General features: G+C 45.2%; 1 protein-coding gene across 1 annotated transcript in view; it reads left to right on the top strand.

Annotated features, from left to right (window-relative positions):
* LOC117048438 (phosphatidylinositol 3-kinase regulatory subunit gamma) overlaps positions 1-21,954 on the top strand; it is a 247,007-nt gene that overhangs the window by 69,465 nt on the left and 155,588 nt on the right. The window contains exon 5 of the mRNA XM_033152246.1: positions 2,390-2,521. Within this exon, the coding sequence (XP_033008137.1) occupies positions 2,390-2,521 (132 nt within the window). The remainder of the gene's footprint in view (positions 1-2,389; positions 2,522-21,954) is intronic.

Below are 21,954 nucleotides of genomic sequence, written 5' to 3' on the forward strand. Positions count from 1 at the left end.
TGTTACAGCAAGCTAGACAAACTTTAGCAATCAGGCCAGTGGGTCACATTGCTTACCCAGAACTATTGTGCAATGGTTAAAATGTGCTTCTGGCATTTGAGGGGTAGGGTGTTTGTGTCAAAAGGCTCTAAACATCTGTGGAGATCATTGGAATGGAAATCCCCCTGCATGGGCGGTATACAGTGGCTTTGACCCATAAATGGTTCCACGGAACTAGTGGCCTTGAGGCTGAGTTTTGCGTCACACCCCTTTTCCAAGGGGTGACATGCAGGACACCGGGGATATAATTAGGTGTCCCCATGGTTTGTGGTCACTTGCCATTTCTAATTGTCAGTTCTTATTTTTAGGCAAATTATAGGTTCCTCTCTAAGGAAAAAGAGCCAGTCTTTGTTGATACAATCCATATATATATATCCCCCAAAATTGCTTTTCACAAATTTTGATATCTTGGAAATGGCCCCTTCCTGTTTTCAGTAATATATGATAAGTAAGAAATGGTTTCTGTGGTGAATACCTAAAAATAGGTGGAGGCATCATTAATTTTTCATGAATGATGGTTAATCATAATTAGCAATCTAATTACAAGCGACCACCTGAAATTTGCTATAAAATTTAAGAGTGAATGAATTTGTATTGAAAAGTGAGTCATTATTTTACAGGGGCATATTACGATCATTGGAAATAGGTGGAGTCGTTTGTCCTTTTGTAATTGCTCGTGATATTTACTGCATGGACCCAGCATACAGTCTGACAGCTGGTGTTGATTCCCAAATGAAAACTCATGTCTCATTATTAAGGCATATAGGGTTGCAGAAATAAGATGGGTATATTGCTCAAGCGAGCATCTCTACAGAAGATTTCAGTAGGTAGAGCTTCTGCACACACCCTGCGCACATCTGGAAGACCTCAGGCCAGTGAAGGCTGCCGAATGGCTTCTTGTTTCTTCTTCATAGTTGCCATGAAGCAACACCTCCAGTAATATTTCCATACCCACACTATCACTCCTGCTCCTTGCCAAAAATGTTCTGGGCACAACCCAGCCAAAGATAACAACTTTTAAATACCACCAATCTTTGATGGTAGATACTTAAGCATGTTTTTAATTCTACGGATGGTGCCTATTAAGAGTTAAAGTAACGTTAGTTTGCTGAATTTGAAGTTGCCAGGTCATCTTATGGTTTGATCCTGAGTTTTACAGCTTTACTCTCCTTTGCAGCATCTCCAGGAGAAGTAGGGCGGGACCATGGCTCAGTGGCAGAGCATGTGCTCTGCATGGAAAGGGACCCAGGTTGCTTGGCTGGCATCTCTAAACCTCTGCCAGAGACCACAATGAGCTGCTCCGTCAATGCTGATCAGGACGGACAAATGGTCTGAGCTGGTATAAGGCAGCTTCCAATGTCTCTATATATCAGGATGAGAGGCAGATTCAAGAGGGCACTCTGTTTTTTGTTTCCCATTCCCATCCTTCTCTCTTCATTCTAATGAACCGAGAGGTAGACACAAGCATCATAAATTTGTTTGAAAACACAATGGAAGCAGGGTAATTAGCATTTTGGACCGGAGAGTAGCTAGAAAGAGATGCTTGAGACAACACACACACACACACACCTATCAGGTGACTACAGCCTCGGTCCTCCTGGGACCATCCTTGGTCTTTAAGGCTACAATCCCAAGTCTGAGGACCAAAACCTGGCAATCAAAGATGGATTTGGAAGAACTCAAATATAGAGCTTAAAGTCAAGCTTTTTTTTTTTTAAATAAAGTGAGCAAATTCAGTGATTTATATGACATTTGCATCTCTGTGTGTGTATGTACCCAGAAAAAGTATATGTGCAGCTGTGAAATAACACTTTTTCCAGTTGTTGGTGAATTATGTTTTGTTACACATAATAATCCTCTACTTTTGTGAGTTATGGTAGACTGGAAAGTGGTCTTTTTCTAGTTTTATACTAGATGGGTAGACTTTTGTTTCCTTCCATTCTGGTAAGTCAAAATAAATACTGTGTTCAGAATGGAACCCACACACCCACACACACCCCTTTTAAATTGAGGTATATTGTGTCCCTTTATATGAATTAGTGGTATATTGAATAGGATGCTTGTTTCAGCATTTTTCTCCAGAAAGTGTAGGATATTAGAAGTCCTTCACATCCTTCAATGCTTTTCAGATCTGAGTATCCATGGAGCAGCCCAGTACAGAAGCTCTTGATGAGTAAATTCAAAATGAATGCAGAAAAAGGCATTCTTGGTATACAGTTCATGTTGTTCTCCAACATCAGGATTTGCAATCCTAAGCTAGGTTCTTTCTGTACAAACAGCTCAATTTCCTCCCTACCACCAGTTGCGAGGGCACTCTGTAGGATAACCTCCCCTGCTTTTCTTCTTCCAGACTTGGGAACTGTTGATCTGGACCAGTTTGATGGGCAGACATTAGGTGAAATGCTCAGGCACTACCTTCAGGAGCTCCCTTGCCCCATGATTCACCCAGCAACTTACAGTGAATTACTTTACATAGTTCAAGGTAAATGCCTGCTATTTCCTTTCTACCATTTTAAAAGCTTCATATTCCAGAGTTCTGTTGTGTCACACTTTTCATGAAATCAAGGACTAGATGCATCTGACTCAATCCTATTTTATTTTCAAAGGGGCTGCAGTTGGATAGCAGTGTTATAACTTTACACGTTTCTCTCTTTAAATATTGCTGTGATAATTTGAATTAATGTGTGGAAGCCTGTTGTGCTCTTGTATGCATGGATCAGCGAGGGCTGTTGTGATTGAGGCAGCAACACTCTCACTAGTGGTTTTTAGTCTCTGGCTGCAGTAAGGATGTAGTTTGATGAAGGTGTTTTAATTTATTGATCACCTGCCTTTTAATGGATTAGCTTATTAATTAATCAGTTGCATTTAAGTGAAGCTGCATAAAACACAGTATAGGTATATTTTACTTAATGTAATGTAAGATAAATTACAATCTACTTGATGTAATATAGCGTAAGATAATTTACAATCTAATAAACAAAAATCACCACTCATTGTTAAGAAGGAAATACAGTCTTAATGTTTTTAAACCCATAATTGCAATAAAACACCAAAACAAAAGTAACATAAAAAATAAACCAAAGAGCTTTAGTTTTCAGAACCACTAGATAAAAGTTAGCTCCCACTGATTAATCAACTAAAGCTTGAGTTGATTGATCTGCCAGTTAAAATGTGCAACTCTAATGCTGACTTGTATTAAAGTCATCCCATCCCAAGCCAACTAATAATGTGGATTTGGCATATAAATCAAAATGAGATCTAGGCCTGTCCTGTACAGAGTTCATGCTGCTAATGAAATGAGATGGGGAGGGGCTATAACAGAATCAGTAGTAGAAATTCTGTGTTTTTCTTTGGGGGTGGGGGCGGAATGAGGATTGCCCTTCCTTACAGCACATAGCTTGGCTCACTTCTTATACAATTATAGCTCAGTGATAGAGCATCTGCTTTGCAAGCAGCAGGTCTCCAGCATCTCTAGGTAGGGTTGAAAGAGAGTCCTGCCTGAATAATAATAATAATAATAATAATAATAATAATAATAATAATAATTAATTTATTATTTGTACCCCACCCATCTGGCTGGGTTTCCCCAGCCACTCTGGGCGGCTTCCATCAGATATTAGGATTAAATTAAATCCTGCCTGAAATCAATGCAGACAATACTGAGCTAGATGGTCTGGCTTGGTATAAGGCAGCTTCCTAGGTTTGTTCCTAGAATGCTTTGTTGTTGTGTTTTTTAGATTGCCTGGGTAGGTCCACCTCTCGTCTATTCATAGGGAAATATATTCTGAACAGCAAGGGTTAATGCGTGAGATGTGGTTGTGGGTTAGTATATGGAGGAGCTTACCTTAAGGTCCAAACTAGTTGTGACATGCTATTACATGCATCTTTCTTCCACCTTTGTAAAAGAAAAAGAAGCAGGGGGGAAACAGACTTGGGAAGTTGCAGGTTTAAGCAGAATAATGGCAGGAGAAGGAGGGCTGTTCCACCACTTCTCCTCTGGCCATTTCTCTGGTCAAACTCCCAACAAGGTATTTATTTCCCCCCTGCAAAAGAAAGTGCTGAGCATTCCATTGTAGGAGGCAGTGCATAAATTCCCTTTATTTTCCTTCGCCACCAGGAAAAGCAGCAGCATGTCCCAGTGCACTGGACGCTATTGACAATCATTTCTTTTAAAATGTGCCAAATAGCTCCCTTCAGGTGTGGATTAGATAACTTTTTGCTTGTGTTCTAAGAACAAAGGAGGTGGTCTTGGCAAGCTTTGACTGCTGATTTACCTATTATTTAGATTTACCCCACTCTTTCCTGCACTGATTCATTTTCCATTTATTGCATCATTCCTGCCCTTTCAAAGAAATGAGATGGCAAAAGTAAAATAACAAGGTGGGGGCTAGGCATGTCTCTCGTTCCAGTTCCATTTGAGTTTAATAGAATTCCTGTGCTACAAAGAACCAATAAAGGCAAAATTAATTCATTAAATGTAACTCCCCTGCCTGAAGCTTCTGTGCTGGGGGCGGGACCGTGCAGTTGTTGGCTAAAGACCAGTGTTGTGTTTTTCAACTTGCCTGTATACATGGTGGGCGCTCTAACTTAGTGCATGAGCATGTTGATAAGTGGTGGCGGTGACAGCCAACGGGGCAGCTGAACATCAGTGTTGTTGTGCTGGAGAAAGCCAGGAGGTTATAGCGTTGGAAGAAATTAAGGAGGAGACTGGAAACTGTAAAGAGCCCTGTCCAAATTCCAGTTCACATTCTTCCTATTCTTAGTAGTCCGGACACACCAGGAGACATGGTGCTGCTGCCTCAAGCACTGAAAAGGATATAAGCTCAGACCGTGTGTGTTACTCCAGGCCAGAAGCCCAAGTGGCTGCCAAGTCCCTGTGATACTGGCCTAGAAAGAAAGTGTTATTGTAATTTTTTGGCTGAGCTGCCTGGTAGGGTTTTAACTGCAAACGAGTCCTTTTTGGCTTTATATGGGCATAGAAAAATCTCTGGGGCCTTTTTTAGTTTGACAAGTTGGAAGCCCCTCTTAGTTCTTGCGGGGTGTTTTTTTTTTAATTCTCATCCTCGTCCTCCTCCTCCTCCTCCTCCTCCTCCTCCTCCTCCTCCTCCTCCTCCTCTTCTCCTTGGTCCTATATATAAATAAGTTTCTGTGTTTAGATTTAGATTTTACTGGAATTATTTGTTGGAAGCAGCAGGCCAAATACTTGAAACTGTGAAAGTTAAAAGAAGCAGAACTCAGAAGGGGAGACTTTGACTTTTCAGCGATCAGCAAAAGAATCTCAGCTACTTGATTCCAAAGCCCTTGTAAAATGCATGCGTTTTAAAAAGAATGCTATAAAAATAATGGCTAATAATAATGCTTAATGATACTTTCTATTACTGTAGACCTATAAGCAGCAGGCCTCCTAAGCACCCTCGCCTTCATCTATCTTATGTGTTCTGCCTCCTGAGAGATGCCAAAAATAATTCTCCAATTTACAAACAGGGAACTTAGACCCAGTATGATTAATGACATCCCCACATAAAATATGATGAGAAGAGACAGTTTGCCACTTACCTTGTATGCATTACTGGTAACCATCTCCTAAAAATGCATCTGTATTGTCCATCAAGCATTGATATAGACAGTTCTAGCTCACACTGCTCTGTATAAAAATCTACATGCATGAACCCACAAAACCAAAGAAGGTTGCTGCTGTTACTTTTGTCAGAGCAATTCACCTGTTGGAGGGGGAGCCTGGATTCCTTCCTTCCTTCCTTCCTTCCTTCCTTCCTTCCTTCCTTCCTTCCTTCCTTCCTTCCTAACAGGTAACTGCTACTGTTCAAAACAGACAGGGCCAAGAACTTTTACTCAGTGCTGGGCCTGTGGCCCTGATCCAGTAACAGGAACTCTGTTTATGATACTAAGTGCTGGATGCAGAAATACAGCATGAACACTATGCCAGCATCCATTTGCAATCAACAGAAATGGATCTGCTTTTGCCTACAGTTTGCTTATTCTGGATCATTTCCTTGCCCTGAACCAGTTAAGGGCAAACGGGTATCACTTCCAGCCCATTGTAATTTTGTGATCATTACTACTGCCAACAGATTCAGATCAAATTTGACATACATCATCTTTGTTCTTCACCACAAGTGCACAGCCATTTTAAAGGTTTACCTTATATATTAGTTATTTAGGAAAAACTCTGTCAGAGCTTAGGCATGTTGACTCAAGCTCCATAAAGCTGAGAAAGTAGACGCTAAGGCCGATATCTTAGCAGAGCGCCCTTGGGTCAGTGATGGTTGTCAGAAATGGACAATGTCACTTCAGCTTCACACCTTGTGCTTACTGTGGTTAGTAATAAAGTATATCTCATCAACTGAATATATACCATACATTTAAAACCCATTTCTCTCCCCCCCCACTACCACAATAATTCTGGGAACTGTAGTTTGCCCACCACACAGTTACAATTCCCAGCACTCATAACAAATTACAGTTCCCAGGATTATTGGGATGTGTGTGCCTGTGTCTAATCAGAGTTCCTTAAAGTTCTTACAGCAAGGTGGAGGAGAATTCCAACTGGAACCCTACAACTGCATGCATGCAAAGTACTGAGCTCTGATTGTCCTCCAAGTTGCAATATGTGTCTCCGAGTCAAGACAAATACACATCTAGTGGTGTCAAGTTGTTGCAACAGTTTAGTGCTCTTGCTGTTGCAGGTTTCAGGCATATGCTCAGCCCATAAATTTGCTTTCAGTGCCAGAACTGAGTTTACAGGTCTGTTACACAAAAATTCAGTCCTTGATGATGATGATGATGATGATGATGATGATTTCCCCCCATCTCCCACTCCCCTCCTACCAAACTTTCTTAATCTCAGCAGCCTCATTCTGTTCCTTTGTGGAGCACCAACAATCCAATGCACGATTCCTGTGTGGAAGGGGAGAGGGAAGAACATCACTTCACAGACCAGCAGTAGGACTGGCTTACATAGTTACAATTTGTTTCATACCACCGAAAGCTGCAGTTTTCCTCCTGCATTCCCAAGGTCTTTCAAAGGCAGAATCCTTTCAGCTGGGTCCAGCCAAAATACATTCTTTTAAAAATCTGCTTCCAGCATCCAAATGTATTTATATGCACCTAAGCCAACATTTGGATACAATTTTTTTTCCTTGTCCAGAATTTTCCTGCTAAAATTGTCTTAATTATTGTAATAACAAGGCTCCATCCTCTTCTCAAGGAAGATGAAAAACTATGTCCTCCTTCATAATATCCATTCAAGATCCAATCAGATGAAAGCAAATGAGCACAGGGAAATGCTATGAGAAGCATTTGCAACATGGTACCTCTTTTGTTTCCTGAAAGAAAAGCTGGCAGTGATTCAAGCCAGCAGACAAATCTGCCTATAGTTGGATTCCTGGCTTCTTTAGCCAACCCAAGAAGACTGTGGGTTTGCCATGTTAACTGGAGAGCCGGGGGCCTACGGTAACTTCTGGTTGTTGGTCTTCCCAGAGCACTGCCGCCTGCTGCCACTGGGAAAACCTAAAGGGGTCTACCAACAAAGGAGGGTGGCTACCAGAGTTCACTGCCTAAGAGCCTCTCAAATGTGGAGCCAACCCTGAAAGTGCATTTTCAGCCAAGTACTGCCATCCTTTTGACTACATGCTGAACAGAAGCTTCTGCACTTCACTACGACAGAGCTGCTGTTCTGTTATTTCTCTAAAAGGGAAGATAGCAAAGTTGATTAGATATAGATTTTATTTTATTTTTTTGTTCTTGTTATGCAGTCATGCGCTTCTCCCTACCCCCCACCCCACTTGACGCAGAGAAGTTGTGAAATTTCCGTAGAACTATGGGGTTCTTTTCTTTGGCAATTCTGGAGAATTGAGAGCTTCATGCCACGGCATGTCTAAAGTGAAGCTTTCACAATGGGAGTACTAGAGGCCAGACTGAACTCAGACAAGCTTTGGTTTATTCTTCTCCCTCCCCCTCTCCCTTCTTTGGCTCAGCCAATTTGAGTAACACAAGAAGTGCACACAAGGCAGGGATTTCCCTTCTGTCGGAATAGCTGGCACCATCGGCTCTTGTTTCACCCTTTAGCCTAGGGCTGAGCCCAACCACTGTGGTCTGGAAAAGTAACCAAAACCTCTTTCCCAGGAGTGGAGGTTGTTTATGGCAGGGTGATCACAGCTCTCTCATGAGAGCTCCTAATGACACAGCTCCTGAGGGCCGAACTAGACATGATGATGGCAGTTCCATGTGATCCAAGCATGGAATTGCTCCAGTCATGCGGAAATAAAGGTTGGATACAATTTGAATAGCAAAAAAAGGAGGCATGAGGACAAGACGGCACTGAACCCTGCCCTCCACATGCAACTTTGTTTTGGATAGTGTTGATATTGGGTCATAAAAACTTTGACCCAAGTAGTGCTGCTGGCCGGCACTGCAATCAATCACCTTTACGATCGTCTCCGACATCAATGGCGCCCAGGCACACTTCTGCTTCGCCCTTAGCGTTCTCCAGTTGCAGAGTTAAGCACAGCGTCACGATGGCTTTTTAGGTCTGCTTCTCCGTGGCGTCGTGAAATAACTTGACAGACGCCAGTGCTACTAAACTAAACTAGACTTTCTTTAGTAGCACACACACACAAGTCCTCCAGACTTGAGCTGCATGCTTGCAGCAAACTAACATACAGCAGTAACACAAAGCAATAAGGCAGAATGAATGCAGAGAAGGGGAAAGTGAAACCAAACCTCCCCTTTTCTAGACAAAGGAAAAGTGCCCGTATTACAGTGGGCAAGGCTAAACTCCCAGGATCAGAACGCCTCTTGCATCATTAACTCTAAGATGCCCAGAAAACCTGACACCCCCTCTCGTTCGCAATCCTGGGTAGACATATATACATTTCATTCAACATTTAACCCATCACAGAAAACTTCGTGTTTCTGGAAACTCAAGGGCTTTGTGAATCCATCGGCAAGATTCATTTCGCTAGGACAATATTTCAGCTTGACCACATTTGTCCTAACGCTCTCATGCACATTTTTGAACCGAATATCCAGGTGTTTGGTTCGTGCGTTGAATTGACCAGATTCCGCCAACTTCAGGCATGGCTGGTTATCCTCCCATATGGTGATGGGTAGGTAACACTTCTCACACACTTCCTGCACTAGGCACCTGTAGAATTCAAGCTCTCGACACATTTCTGAAAGAGCACTGAACTCTGCCTCAGTTGACGACAGAGCAATTAAACTCTGCTTTTTTGACCTCCAGCCAATTACCGAACCTCCAAATTTTACCACCATTCCAGAAATTGACTTTCTGTCTGAGCCGCAAGCCCAATCAGCATCCACCAAACATTGAAGCTGTTCATCACCTTGGGCTGTCAGTGTGAGGCTAAACTCTTTGGTCTCTTGCAAATATCTAAGAACTCTTTTGACCCCATTCCATGCCATCACACTGGGCTTTGCTGCCTCTTGGCTCAGCAGATTAACTGCAAATGCAATATCGGGCCTGCTCCACTGCGAGAGATAGAGCAGGCTTCCCAGAGCAGATTGATATACCTCTTGGTTCTCAAACTCTCTTTTTTCAACAGATTGGTTATCAGTTACAAAACTCGTTTCCATTGGTGTCCTTGCACCTTTGCAGTCTGCCATATTGAATTTCCTGAGTAACTGATCAATCTTTGCGCTCTGGTTCAACACAAAACTGCCATCTTGGTCTCTGTGAATCTGAACCCCTAGATACATGTTCACAGGACCCAACTCCTTGAGTTTGAAGTGCTGCCTCAGCTTACTTGCAAACTCCTGCACCTGTTTGTTTGTGTTGGCCACTAGAACAATGTCGTCGACAAAGATCAGGGCCAATTCTTGTTGCTGACCTTTCCCTTTTATGTACAAACAGTTGTCCGCATGGCTTTTCCTAAAGCCTAGCTTCTCCAGCGCCTGGTCGAGACACTGATTCCAGTTTCTCGCGGACTGTTTGAGACCATAAATGGAGCGGTGTAGCCTCCATACTAGACCTGGCCTGTCGCCCTCAAAACCTGGAGGAGGTAGCATATAGATTTCCTCCTGCAGCGGTGCGTTTAAGTAGGCGACATCAATGTCAAAATGAGCAGCTTCTGCGCCTCTTTGCGCTGCTACAGCAAGAAGCAGTCTCATTGTTTCACTACGGGACGTGGGTGCATAGACTTGTGAGTAATGCACTCCTGGCCTCTGACTGAAACCTCTTGCCACCAATCTAGCCTTATATTGTGGCTCTCCACTTGCAGTGGGTTTCAATCTATAGACCCAGCGACAGCTCACAGCTTGCTGTCCAGCTGGCAGAGTTGTCAGCGTGAAAACTCCAAGAGATTTCATGGCACTAAGTTCTTTCTCCATTGCTTGTTGCCACTTGCTGGATTCTGCTTGAGGTAATCTCTGCACCTCAGCGAAACTTTCCGGTTCGCAGTGAGCAAAACCAGCCCAAACATTAGTGGCTTGGAACCTGTCAGGAGGTTTCCCCTTTGTAGTGCGCTTGGAACGCCGTGGCACCACCGGTGACTCGCCCCCTGACCCAGACGTGCTAGACTCAGCCTGGGAGTCCCTGGCGTCTGGTGAACCATCAAGCGACCTACTGCGCTTGCTATGTCCCCCTGGACTGGGTTTCCCTGTTGGAGACCTTGGAGACCTACCTCGCTTGCCTCTCCTAGCTACTTCTGGAGATGTGGGTGCACTCCTTGGTTCTGTCTTCACCTGTCTCTTTGGGATTGCCCCCTCTGACACTGCACCCTGGTCGTGTTTGGGAATGCGGCCCGAAACACCAGCAGGTTGACCACCTTCTGCACCACTAGCAGGTGTAACTGGCTGATCTTCATAGTCAAGATCGCTGAACGGATCTGTGAGCACCTCAGGATTTCCGTGAATCCTTTTCCAGCCTTGCTGCTCACAAAACTCAGCGCTCCTGCTGATTATGACTCGTGAACGATCGCCATTTGGGAAAGCAAATCTCCAGGCTTTCGAACCTGTCTCGTAGCCACAGAAAATCAACTTTTGTGATCTTGGACTGCCCTTTCTACGTAAATGTCTGGGGATAAGAACCCAAGCTTCTGCCCCGAAAGTCCGAAAATAGTGGACCTTGGGCTTCTTTCCATAAAGTAGAAAGTAGGGCGTGGTCCCTATCACGGAACTGTATGTCCTGTTAAGAGTGTGGCAGACAGTTCTCCAGGCTTCAGCCCAATAGCATCTTGGCAAGCCTGAGTCAAACAAGAGAGCATCTACTGCCTCCTGCATTGTTCTATTCCTCCTCTCAGAAACACCATTCTCTTGAGGAGAATAAGGAGCAGTTTTTCTATGCTTGATACCTTTGGCACGAAAGAAATCCTGCAGCTTAGATGCAGTAAATTCTGTGCCTCGGTCTGTCTGAAACGCTTTCACGCGGGTTCCAAATTCCACCTCTACTGCTTTCACCCATTCTATAATCTCCTTCGCTGTTTGCCCCTTGTCTTTGAGCGTGAAAATCCATCCTGCTCGACTAAAATCATCAGTGAGACAAAGAACATAACGAGAATTACCCATGCTTGGCACCCCCATTGGACCACAGAGATCCGCATGCACAAGCTCGAAAGCTTGCTTGGTCACCCTATCAGATGATGGGTAGCTGCAAGAATGCACTTTGGCTCTTTTACAAGCTCTACAGTCTAGAAACTTGGAGCACTCCTTCATTTTACAACCATCAGTGCACTCTACCTGCTTGCGCACGTATTTCCAATTCACGTGCGAGAATCTGCGATGCCATAAATGCAAACACTGATCATGCGTGGGTAAGTTGGCATACTGAGCTTGAGTCTCCTCAGAGATGCCATTACTTGTTTCAGCACCCTGCGCCCTCTCTGTGGCGCTGTTGTCAGTTTCCAGCATATACACCCCATCATGGCCTTTCACCTGGACCAATTGTTTCCCATCTTTGGAGATGGTGCATACCTGGTTCCCAAAACTGACCAGATAACCTGCATTATCTAAAGCTGAAACAGAAAGTAAACCAAATTTCATACCATCTAAAACATACACATCAATATCATCATTAAGACAAGGCATGAACATAACACCAGTTTTGGTAACAGGTCTTGTGGTTGAATCAGCCAGAGTGACTGCAGTTGCATCTTGGATCGGCCTGCAGTTCCGCAACTGGCTGCTAGGTGGCGCTAGATGTCTCCCCGCACCACTGTCTATAAGCCAACGCAGCTTGGGGGTAGCAACTGTCTTTCCAACCAAAGCATATGCAGCTGCTTTGCAGTGGGCTCCAGCCCCTCCTCTGCTTGCTCTGGAAGGTCCTCTTCTCCCACGACGTGGTCTTCCTTTCATCTCCCGGTTGCCATGGAAACCATCTTTGAAGTCAGCCTGATCGCAGTCTGCCTGAAGATGGTTATCAGAATTGCATAGATAACAGCGCTTAGCTGCAAAAGCTTTAACAGAGCTCTCAGCGTTTTCTCCACTCCTGGGCTTAGGCAAAAAGCAACCCCCCTTAACAGCTTTCCCTTTCTCTCTCTGCCTCCGGTCCTGTTCGTCCTGCAGCCTCCCAGTAACATAGTCCAGATTCAACTGGCTTGCAGGCATGGACTCCAGCGTTAGGGAAAGAGTCTCATAACTGGGGTCTAGTGAGCTCAAAAGGATATAGACCTTTTGTTCCTCTGAAAAAGGAACATTCAGCTGTCTCAACTTGTTGAAGAGTGCCAGCATTTTGGCCACATGTTGACGCACACAGCCTCCTTCTTGCAAACGTAACTCAAACAGCTGTCTAGTTGTATGAAGTTTGGCACCAGCTGACGTTCTTTGAAACACACGCTTAAGACACTCCCAAATTTGGTGGGCGTTAGTGGCAGCGTCTATGTGCACCATCAGCTCTTCCTCTATGCCCATGACTATGTGAGCAGTAGCCCTCTGGTCTTTCTTAAGTGCTGCAGCAGCTTCAGCAGCAGGGGCTTGAACTGGTGGGCTCTGAGTACAAGTCCAAAGATCTTTAGCAATCAGAAATATCTCCATTTTCTTGGCCCAATCTTGCCAGTTTCTCCCATCCAACCTTGGAAAAGGTGGCACGAAACTCTCATGGGACTGCGCCATCTCCCCCCTGGGGCTTGAGGTAACTCACGTGGCTGCAAACTCAGCACTCGCCTCTCAGCTCCCAGCTCCGGAAAACGGCTTCTCTTCACCAGCGAGGTTTCCCTGCTTTGTGCCTCAAAAGCATGGCACAAAACAGTCCTCCAGCTGGGCTATCGGCTGCCGGCCCCGCAGACATGCAGACCTCCCGTCCTGGCAATCAATCTCCTCAGGACGCCTCGCCATCAAAGCGTAGCTTCTTGGCAATAAAGCAATTAAGCCATTAAGCCACCCATAACCTGTTTTGGATAGTGTTGATATTGGGTCATAAAAACTTTGACCCAAGTAGTGCTGCTGGCCGGCACTGCAATCAATCACCTTTACGATCGTCTCCGACATCAATGGCGCCCAGGCACACTTCTGCTTCGCCCTTAGCGTTCTCCAGTTGCAGAGTTAAGCACAGCGTCACGATGGCTTTTTAGGTCTGCTTCTCCGTGGCGTCGTGAAATAACTTGACAGACGCCAGTGCTACTAAACTAAACTAGACTTTATTTAGTAGCACACACACACAAGTCCTCCAGACTTGAGCTGCATGCTTGCAGCAAACTAACATACAGCAGTAACACAAAGCAATAAGGCAGAATGAATGCAGAGAAGGGGAAAGTGAAACCAAACCTCCCCTTTTCTAGACAAAGGAAAAGTGCCCGTATTACAGTGGGCAAGGCTAAACTCCCAGGATCAGAACGCCTCTTGCATCATTAACTCTAAGATGCCCAGAAAACCTGACAAACTTGATTCTCCACAATCCCTCTCCTGCAGAAGTTCTAGTATCAGGATTTTAGTGAAGAAAACAAGTCACTTAGGGTGAGAAACAAGGTGAATTAAGTGACAGGCAGGGAGAAGATTCTGTGTTTCTCATCCATGCACACCTTCTGCTAGTCAAACCCAGGGCCAGACCAATGCAAAGGACAGGACGCTGGCCACCCACCCAATTCCACATGCAGAAGTTGACTCGCCTCGCACTGGCAATAAGATGGCAACCCCCAAGCTTCCTGAAGGTAGAAGGCGGTGTGGGACACTCTGTGTGGCACAGAAAGCCTCATCTTCCAATAGAAGGGAATGCTGCTTCCCAGAATTTGGTACCTGAAGTGGTTGGCTCATTCCACCTAATAGTAAGTCTGGCCCTGCTCAGATCCCCACCTATTTCTGTGTAATTGGGGCAGTTCTATATGTTTCAGCATACATGACTTGCCTTGGCACATGTCATTTGGCCCACCCTTTCTAGAATGGGATAGCTGGCAATTTGTGTTAAGAAACAAACAGTACCTGTCAGGGTACAAATATGGAACTAATTTATTACCTAGTTTGGCCCTCAGCAGGTCTTAAATGTAGTCAGGTTGTGCAGCATGGCTGGTTGCAGGAGACTGGAAAATCTGGTACGCAGGAGGAGGAGAGTAACATGGACATAGTGTTTCAAGTAGCCTCCCAACCTTATTCCTGCTTTTCATAGACTTTGTTGGCTCACAGCGATGTTCTCACAATGAGGTGAGAAAATACTGCAAATACTGAGTATCTGGAATTCCCCTGGCGGGCCACAAATAGTCCAGGAACAGCATGTGCACCGTACGTTATGCAGGTCTGCAAATTTGTGCAGTCCCTTTTTTATCCAGATCAACATATTTTGTCCTATGCTTATTTTAACCATAGTTACACAATCACTTTTGCTTAATGCATTGTTTTGGCCTTCTGCACTTAAATGTCTGGTGTCAGCTTCCCTCGACCTCCCACATTAGCATGGCCCGTGCTTTATTCCACCAAAACCCACCCACCCACACAATCTACATTGGAAATAAGTCTTTTCCCTGCCCCAAACGTTTCCAGAGTCAATCACTCCATTAATTTTTTTAGATTTCATCCTGGAGCTGCCCTTGAAGGGAGGGCAGCACTGGGATTGTGTATCTCTGCTCCCACATTACTTACTCCAAAGGAAATCAAAGGGTGTCTTCTGCCCAAGCAAAAGAGGAAAAGGGGGGGGGGAGACTTAATTAGAAAGCAATTAGTTGGCCTTGCTCATTAAATTACTTCAAAGCAGAGCCATCTCCCCCTGCCCCTTCTTGCTCTCCCCACACCTCTCAGCCAAAGAGTTCCTAAAATTCCACGGTGGCTCTGATCTCTGTTCTTTTTGGAACGCAGGAAGGACGCCAGCGCCAGCAGTAAGGGGAGTCACACAAGTGTTTCCAGCCGAGGCATTTAAAAGTGTCCTTTCGGGAGAGAATTTGAAATTAAACTGGTCTTTTTAATCTTCTGCCACAGAGACTCGGGACTTGGCTGCTGCCTTGCGTGCTTGGGTAATTGCTTGGCCTGACTAGCGTTGTGCCTTGCATGTGGGGCTGCCCTTGATAACAGCTTGGAAAGTAAATAGATCGCAAGTGGTCCAAAGGGTTATTAATTTTATCTTTGTTTTCAGTGATGATGAATTTATGCATCCTTGCTTTTTGATTGGTTTGTGGATTTTAGCCATATTTTTCTCTCTCTGCACCACTTGGATAATTTTTTCCCTTAATCAGTTGGTTTATGAAATTTCTAAATAAATAAATAGCTGCATTTGACCACAGAAACCATATCTCACAGCAATCCTGATATTTTGACCTAAATTCAAGGTGCTGATTTTTCCTTAAATGACTTGCATTTAGGATACAAGGCACAGCCCAGTGTACTTCGCTGGCAGCTGCCACCATTTTCATTGGTGGGGAAATATTTCATGTTCACCTGCAAGCATATTTCCTGAGCCAAACAGCTATTATACAACTGCTGTCCCCAGGGGCAGGACGAAGCTAGGCCATCAAGCCTTTTCCTATTTGCTGTAATCAGATAAAATACGGTAAAATAAGGAAGCAGTTCAGTACCAGTGTAGCTCAGCTAGCAATAATTGGTGTTTGTGCAGCCATGTGATTGCACAAAATTGGAAACAGGCAAGCAGGACGCAGACATCATTTTAGCACGCAGGGCATATTAATGTTTCCATAAACAAAAACCCTTATCTGTACAAGCCCCAGTGGGAGGAATTGGAAGAGTGTCTTCCTTGCAAAATCTGAAAAAGCTTTGGTGCTTATACTTTTAACCACAAATAAAAGTTGAGAAAGAATGATTTGGAACTGACCTATAAAGACTGCAGAACATCTGGCCAAATACCCAGATTTTATGAACAATGCCTTTCCAATGTTTTTTTTTTTTAAACATCACTGAGGAAAGTGGTTGGGGACTATCACTTTTCTGCTTCTGATTTTAAATTAATCCTGTGACACCCCCAATTCCAGGCATCCACTGTATTGGCACCGCACCAGTGAAGTATTGTTGCGGGGTTGGTATAATTGTCCTCACAGGATCCCTTCCAATCTAGTGACTCTGGCTGTAAAAGATCCAAGATTAACAAGAGTATAAGGAACTGGTTTAGCAAGATCTTTGCCTGAGGCTTGTCTGCTACATTTGTGTATGGGCCAGAAAGATGGGAAGATGACTCGCCCCTTTGTCCTTTTCCTGGCCAGGGTGTGTGAGTGTGTCCGTGCGTGCGTGCATACAAAATCTGCAGCTCTGGAGTTAGACCAAGTTGATCCTGAGGAACGAACGGCAGAGGGCTGATCTGCTCTCTGTAGGAAATTGTGATGGCGCTGGCAGGAATTGGATGGTGAACAGTGAATTTAGGGGCACCCGTTGTGGTCTCTCATGCTGTGAACACCCACCTATCATCATCTTGTTTATTTGTAAATCAGTGCAAATGCTACAAAACTCCTGAAGTCTCTAGTTCCTAAGGAAACAGAGCCTGAGTGCACACAGCACCCCTGGTATTCTCACCACTCAGCCTCAGAGAATTGGGGTAGGGCGAGCATAACAGTATATTGTTACATGCACCCCCCCTTTCCCCCAATTTCAGGGGGCACAGTACTTACCTTCAGTATAGTACATACACACAGGTTTGGTTTCCTTCGGATGAAAAGATCACTGGAGATTTATGGGGTGGTGTTTTGTAATATTTATTTACAAATATGCCACATTGAGCTTAGATGGTAGCAAACACTCCAGCAGCACAATCCACAGTCCCAAATCAGAACTCCAGAGAGAGAGAGCTTTGAAAACCAGGGCTCAAATCTAGCCCTCTTGCTTCTTTCTCAGAGACCTCTTCAAAACTGCATTCTTAGTTTCTCTCACAGACACTGATCTTGCTTACATCACCCTTAGCTGCGAGTGGGGGTGCAGAGGGAGAGAAAGCTATACTGTACACTTTTTGCCAAGATAGCTCTCACCTTCTGGAGGAATCTCCAGCTGCTTCTTTGTCATTTTGGGCCGTTTACCTGTAATTTTCTTGGGGGGGGGGGGCACGACTTGACAACTTTGCCACTGACTATTAAAGAAGTTTCAAGCAGCCCTTCAACTCCATTAACCGTCTCCTGTCCGCTCATGTGACCTGCTCTCCCAGCAGCAAAAATCAAAACCACGAGGACAGGAGAAACAAAAACTCGCGTAGCGAAACCGACAGTTACTCTCACTATCTCCCTGGCAACTCTGCTGCCACCCACCAACAGCAGTAGCACTCGCTGCTTTAATTTCACCATATTGGCCGTGCGAGCAAGGCACCACCCAGCCAGCATGTGGCTATGGCCAGGCGGTCAGGATGATGTAAGAGAATTCACCCAATGCCCCCTCCAGGCTGCCGGGAACAGTCCGTGTGCCTGGTCACGGGCAGGAGGATTTGTATGTGGAACCTGTAGTTGACCCAGGAGAAAGGTTGGAGTCCTGCTGTAGTAACAAGGAATCTGCACAGACGTAGCTTAGGGTACTGCACACAACACTTTGGCACTGGGTGTTTGTGCGAAGGTAGTAAGGGGAGAGTGTTGGTGTGGTGCCACATTGCAAGGGCACAGCAAACAGCTTTGAAATATGGCTGGTAAATCCAGGAGCATACATAGGGGTTGGGCAGGTTGGCCCCTGCCAAGGGTGTGGAATATTCAAAGGGCAGTCAAACAAAAAAATTCAATGTTTGCTAGATAGGCACATGATAGGAGCTGAAGCTCTCAGAGTTTTCCTGTAAGTTTGCTATAGAGAACTCTGTGAAACACTCCCACTGTGCCCTGACAGGCATAGCCATATTTAATGTTCTTACCCGTGTGGGCACACACCTCTTTCTTTCTTTTTTCTTTTTCTTGTCTTTTCACTCTTACTTCTTCATCTCATCCCCAAGCCCGAAATGTGAGAACAACTGCTAAGTATGAGCTACAGCTCCAACACCATCTTAAGCTAAAGCATGTCATTGAAGCAGGCCCAAGAGGGGTGGGGCTCACAAAAATTGTGCCTCTCTCCACTCTGGGTCAGAGTGGCTAAGAGCCTATCAGCATGCCCCCTGGGCCGCTTCTCTACTGCCCTGGGTGGCCAACATCTCTTTGCCAAGGACAGAAGGGGTGCGCATGTGCGCTGATAGAGCTCCTTGCTCCTTGCACAATAGAGAGCCTAGGTAACTCAGTGGGGACAAGCAATGGAATAGGAAATAGGAGGTGGGATTGAGTCCCAGGCCTGGGAAATGCACTTATATTTTGGCTTTTCTGCCAGCAACAGTAATTTGGGAGGGGAAAGGAACTAGAACTTAGGACCCCTGTTCCCAAGAGCAACGCCTTAACACACAGCTGCAGAACTCACACCAATGAATTCTTTGTAGGTCCCTAGGAGCCTTAGCATTTGCAAGTTCCCTTCCATAAGATCAGAAGAAGTGCCTGCCTTATTAGGTCAATGGACCCACTAGTCCAGCATCATCATCATCATCTCATAGGGGCCAACCAGATGCCTTTGGGAAATCTGCAAGAAGTCCCTGAGCACAAGAGCACTCTGTCCTCCCACAGTTTCCAGCAACTGGTATTCAGAAGAATTACTGCCTCTGGAAGTCACAGCATAGCCATCAGGGCTAGCAGCCAGGGTTGACGCACCCACAAGGCAAGTTGAGGCAACCATGGCAGGTAGCAGGACCCACAGGGGCAGCAGATCCAGCCACCAAGGAATGCATTGCCCGCTGCTGCTGCTGCTGCCATAGTGGCAACAACGACTGCAGCACATTCCTTGGAAGCTGGGTCTGCCTTTTCCTCAGCAGCCCTCCAGTGCTGCCTCTACAATGGCCTCTTGGGGAATAGGAGGCACTGCTTGTTCTCCTCCCACTACTAGAGAGGAAATAATGGAGGCTGCCCTCTGGGGTCTCCTGGGGTCTCCACTCAACCGGTGTGATTCAGAGTGGACCCCCCCCTTGGCCTTTGATTCCCACCTCAACCATCAGGTAAGGCTGATTTGATACCGACCCCCACCTTGTTCCTTGAGGTAGGTCTTCACTCATCCCACATTCCCTGGTGGAGGAGGTGCCATTTTGTGGTTTGTCTCAGGTGCCAAAATGTATTGGGCCACCCAGCTAGCAGCCTTATCCTCCGTGGATCCGTCCAGTCCTCTTTCAAAGCCATCCAGCTTGGTGGCCATCACTGCCTCTTGCGTGAAGAAATATATATTATCAAGATGCCAAATCAACACAAACACTGATTGCTGGTGTTCCTGGTGGGCTACATGTCTCACAGCTGTGCAGCCCCCTTATCCTTAGATGCTCGTCAAAACCAAAGTCTGAGAAACTTGCTGAAAATAGTGCTGAAAATAGACATCGGTGCTGAAATTTGAAAAAGAAAGCACCAAAATTCCCGTAAAATACTGAGTTAAACATGGTGGTGGCTAGTTTAAACAGTCGTGTTTTTGAAGGAATCATGTGTCCACCAATAAGTTTTATGTATTGCTACGCTGCCAGCAACCTCATAATATTTCAGTCCTTTTCTTCTTCTTCTTTTGAACTAAGAATTCTGCATTCTTGTGATATTTTGACCTGTTTTTACCAAGTTCCCCCTTCAGACTGGTGTTTCATTACGGGTATATTCTGTAGGATGTTCTCAGCACAACAGCAGTCTCCCCTTTCAAAAGCCGAAACAAACAACAACAATCAAAATTTCATATTGCACGCTAGTAGAACAGAAAAGGGGTGTAGTAAGTTGAACAGCACGTGCGCGTATTTGGAGCCTGAATTTGAGACTTTAATTTACTTTGCGTTATTGTGTTTTATTTAAGGCATTAATGGATCCCAATCCCTGCAAGCTGACTCCAGGGAATGTATGATTCAGACGCCTTCTCTGTGCTTCCCCCACCCCTCCTCCCCGGGTCGTGAGCATTTTGCAGCAAGGGACATTTTGAAAAGTTAAAAAAAAGAAAAAAGAAAAGAAAATCAAGAGACAGCTGGCAACTCTCAGCATGTTTGTCCACAGTGGTAGATGCTGCGCCGTAAAGGTGCTACGGTGGAATGCTCTTTGTTGCTAGGGCTTCTTTTTCTTCGCCCCTTTAAATCAAATGAGCTCCTTGAATCCTTTGCGAGAGGAAAGGTCAGGCACACAGAGTGTTGCTAATGCTCTAATGAAGAGCTGAGGAGGGGCGGGGCGGCAGTGAGACATCAAAGGAGCCTTTGCCAGTACTGGAGGGTCTGTGTGTGCGGAGCAATGCATAGCTGCAATGGCAACACAGACCCCAGCCAGCCCGAAGGCTTTGCTTTCTCGGCTGCTAAGTGGATTTGTCTCGATCCTATTTGCTGGGGAAATGTGGCTGAGCAGATCTCAGCTTTACCCTGGAGTTTAGGAGAGCTGCCTGTGAGTGCTGCTGGAATTTATTTATTTCATTGAAACAGCTTTGCTGAGTTTAATTACTACCCAGCATGGTGTAGACCACAAAATGGGGCAGGGTGGCAGGGGTGGCAAAGGCTGCTTTTGCCCCGGCCACGACATCCACACACAAGGGCTTATATAGCTTAACAAAACCTTAATGGGATTTGCTTTCCTAGCTGTTCTCACTGGAGAGGAGGGTTAACAAAGCGAAAGAAGGAGCAGGAGATTCGAGATTTTTTTAAAGCATGGATCATGAACCCACTGCTCCTGGACTGTTGGTTCACAAAAAACATTGCCACAGAACACCGTCTTCCACCACTCCTTTCCAGTATAGTAAGTGCAACGGGAGATAATTTCAGGTTGCCCATCCCAGCACATCACCTTGTAGTAGTAGTTCTGGACTCTTGCACATACTCTTGAATAAATCCTATAGAAGTTCCGTTCTCTTCATCAGTTAATCACAGATGACAACCAGATCTTGGTAAGAGTTTTCGAGCAAAAAACAATAAGCCTCTGAATATGCTGTAAGAGTCCAATCGAGAGCAATATTTTGGCAAAGCAAATTACAAAGGCAGCCGAAGGTGGAGTAGCCTTTTCAATCTGCATGCAAAAGGTACTGGTTTCAACAATGCCTGGCACAGCCAGTTGAAATGATAAGTTCAGCTGGCGATGAAAAGGTCCCATGTCTGACATCTTGGAGATCTGCTGCCTTATACTGGCTCAGTATTAGGCAGCTATCTGCATATTCCTATATGGAATGTCAGCAGGATTTTCGGTCCTTGGGGCACAAGAGGCAAAGTGTGCCTGAAATATTGCAGTAGCACAACCTTCCCATTTCTTCAATGAAAATAGCAATGCCCTAAGGAAAAACAGTACATTCTGGGATCAAATCAGATGGCTTCTGTAAATCTGGGACTGTCCCTGGAAAATAGGGACACTTGGAGGATCTGCCTTCCCTCTCTGGTGTCAGAGATTATGCAGCCTTGCAAAATACAGGTTTACCTTCTCAGGATTAAACGCTGTATGGAGCAAGTTGCTGGGGGAACCAAACCAAGCTTTTTACTTCTGTTTCAGCCAGTTTTATGGGGGGGGGGTCCTAAAACTGGTCCACAGCTGGTATTACTTGCTCATGACC

Source organism: Lacerta agilis, chromosome 6, assembly GCF_009819535.1.
Source record: "Lacerta agilis isolate rLacAgi1 chromosome 6, rLacAgi1.pri, whole genome shotgun sequence".
Taxonomy (NCBI): domain Eukaryota; kingdom Metazoa; phylum Chordata; class Lepidosauria; order Squamata; family Lacertidae; genus Lacerta; species Lacerta agilis.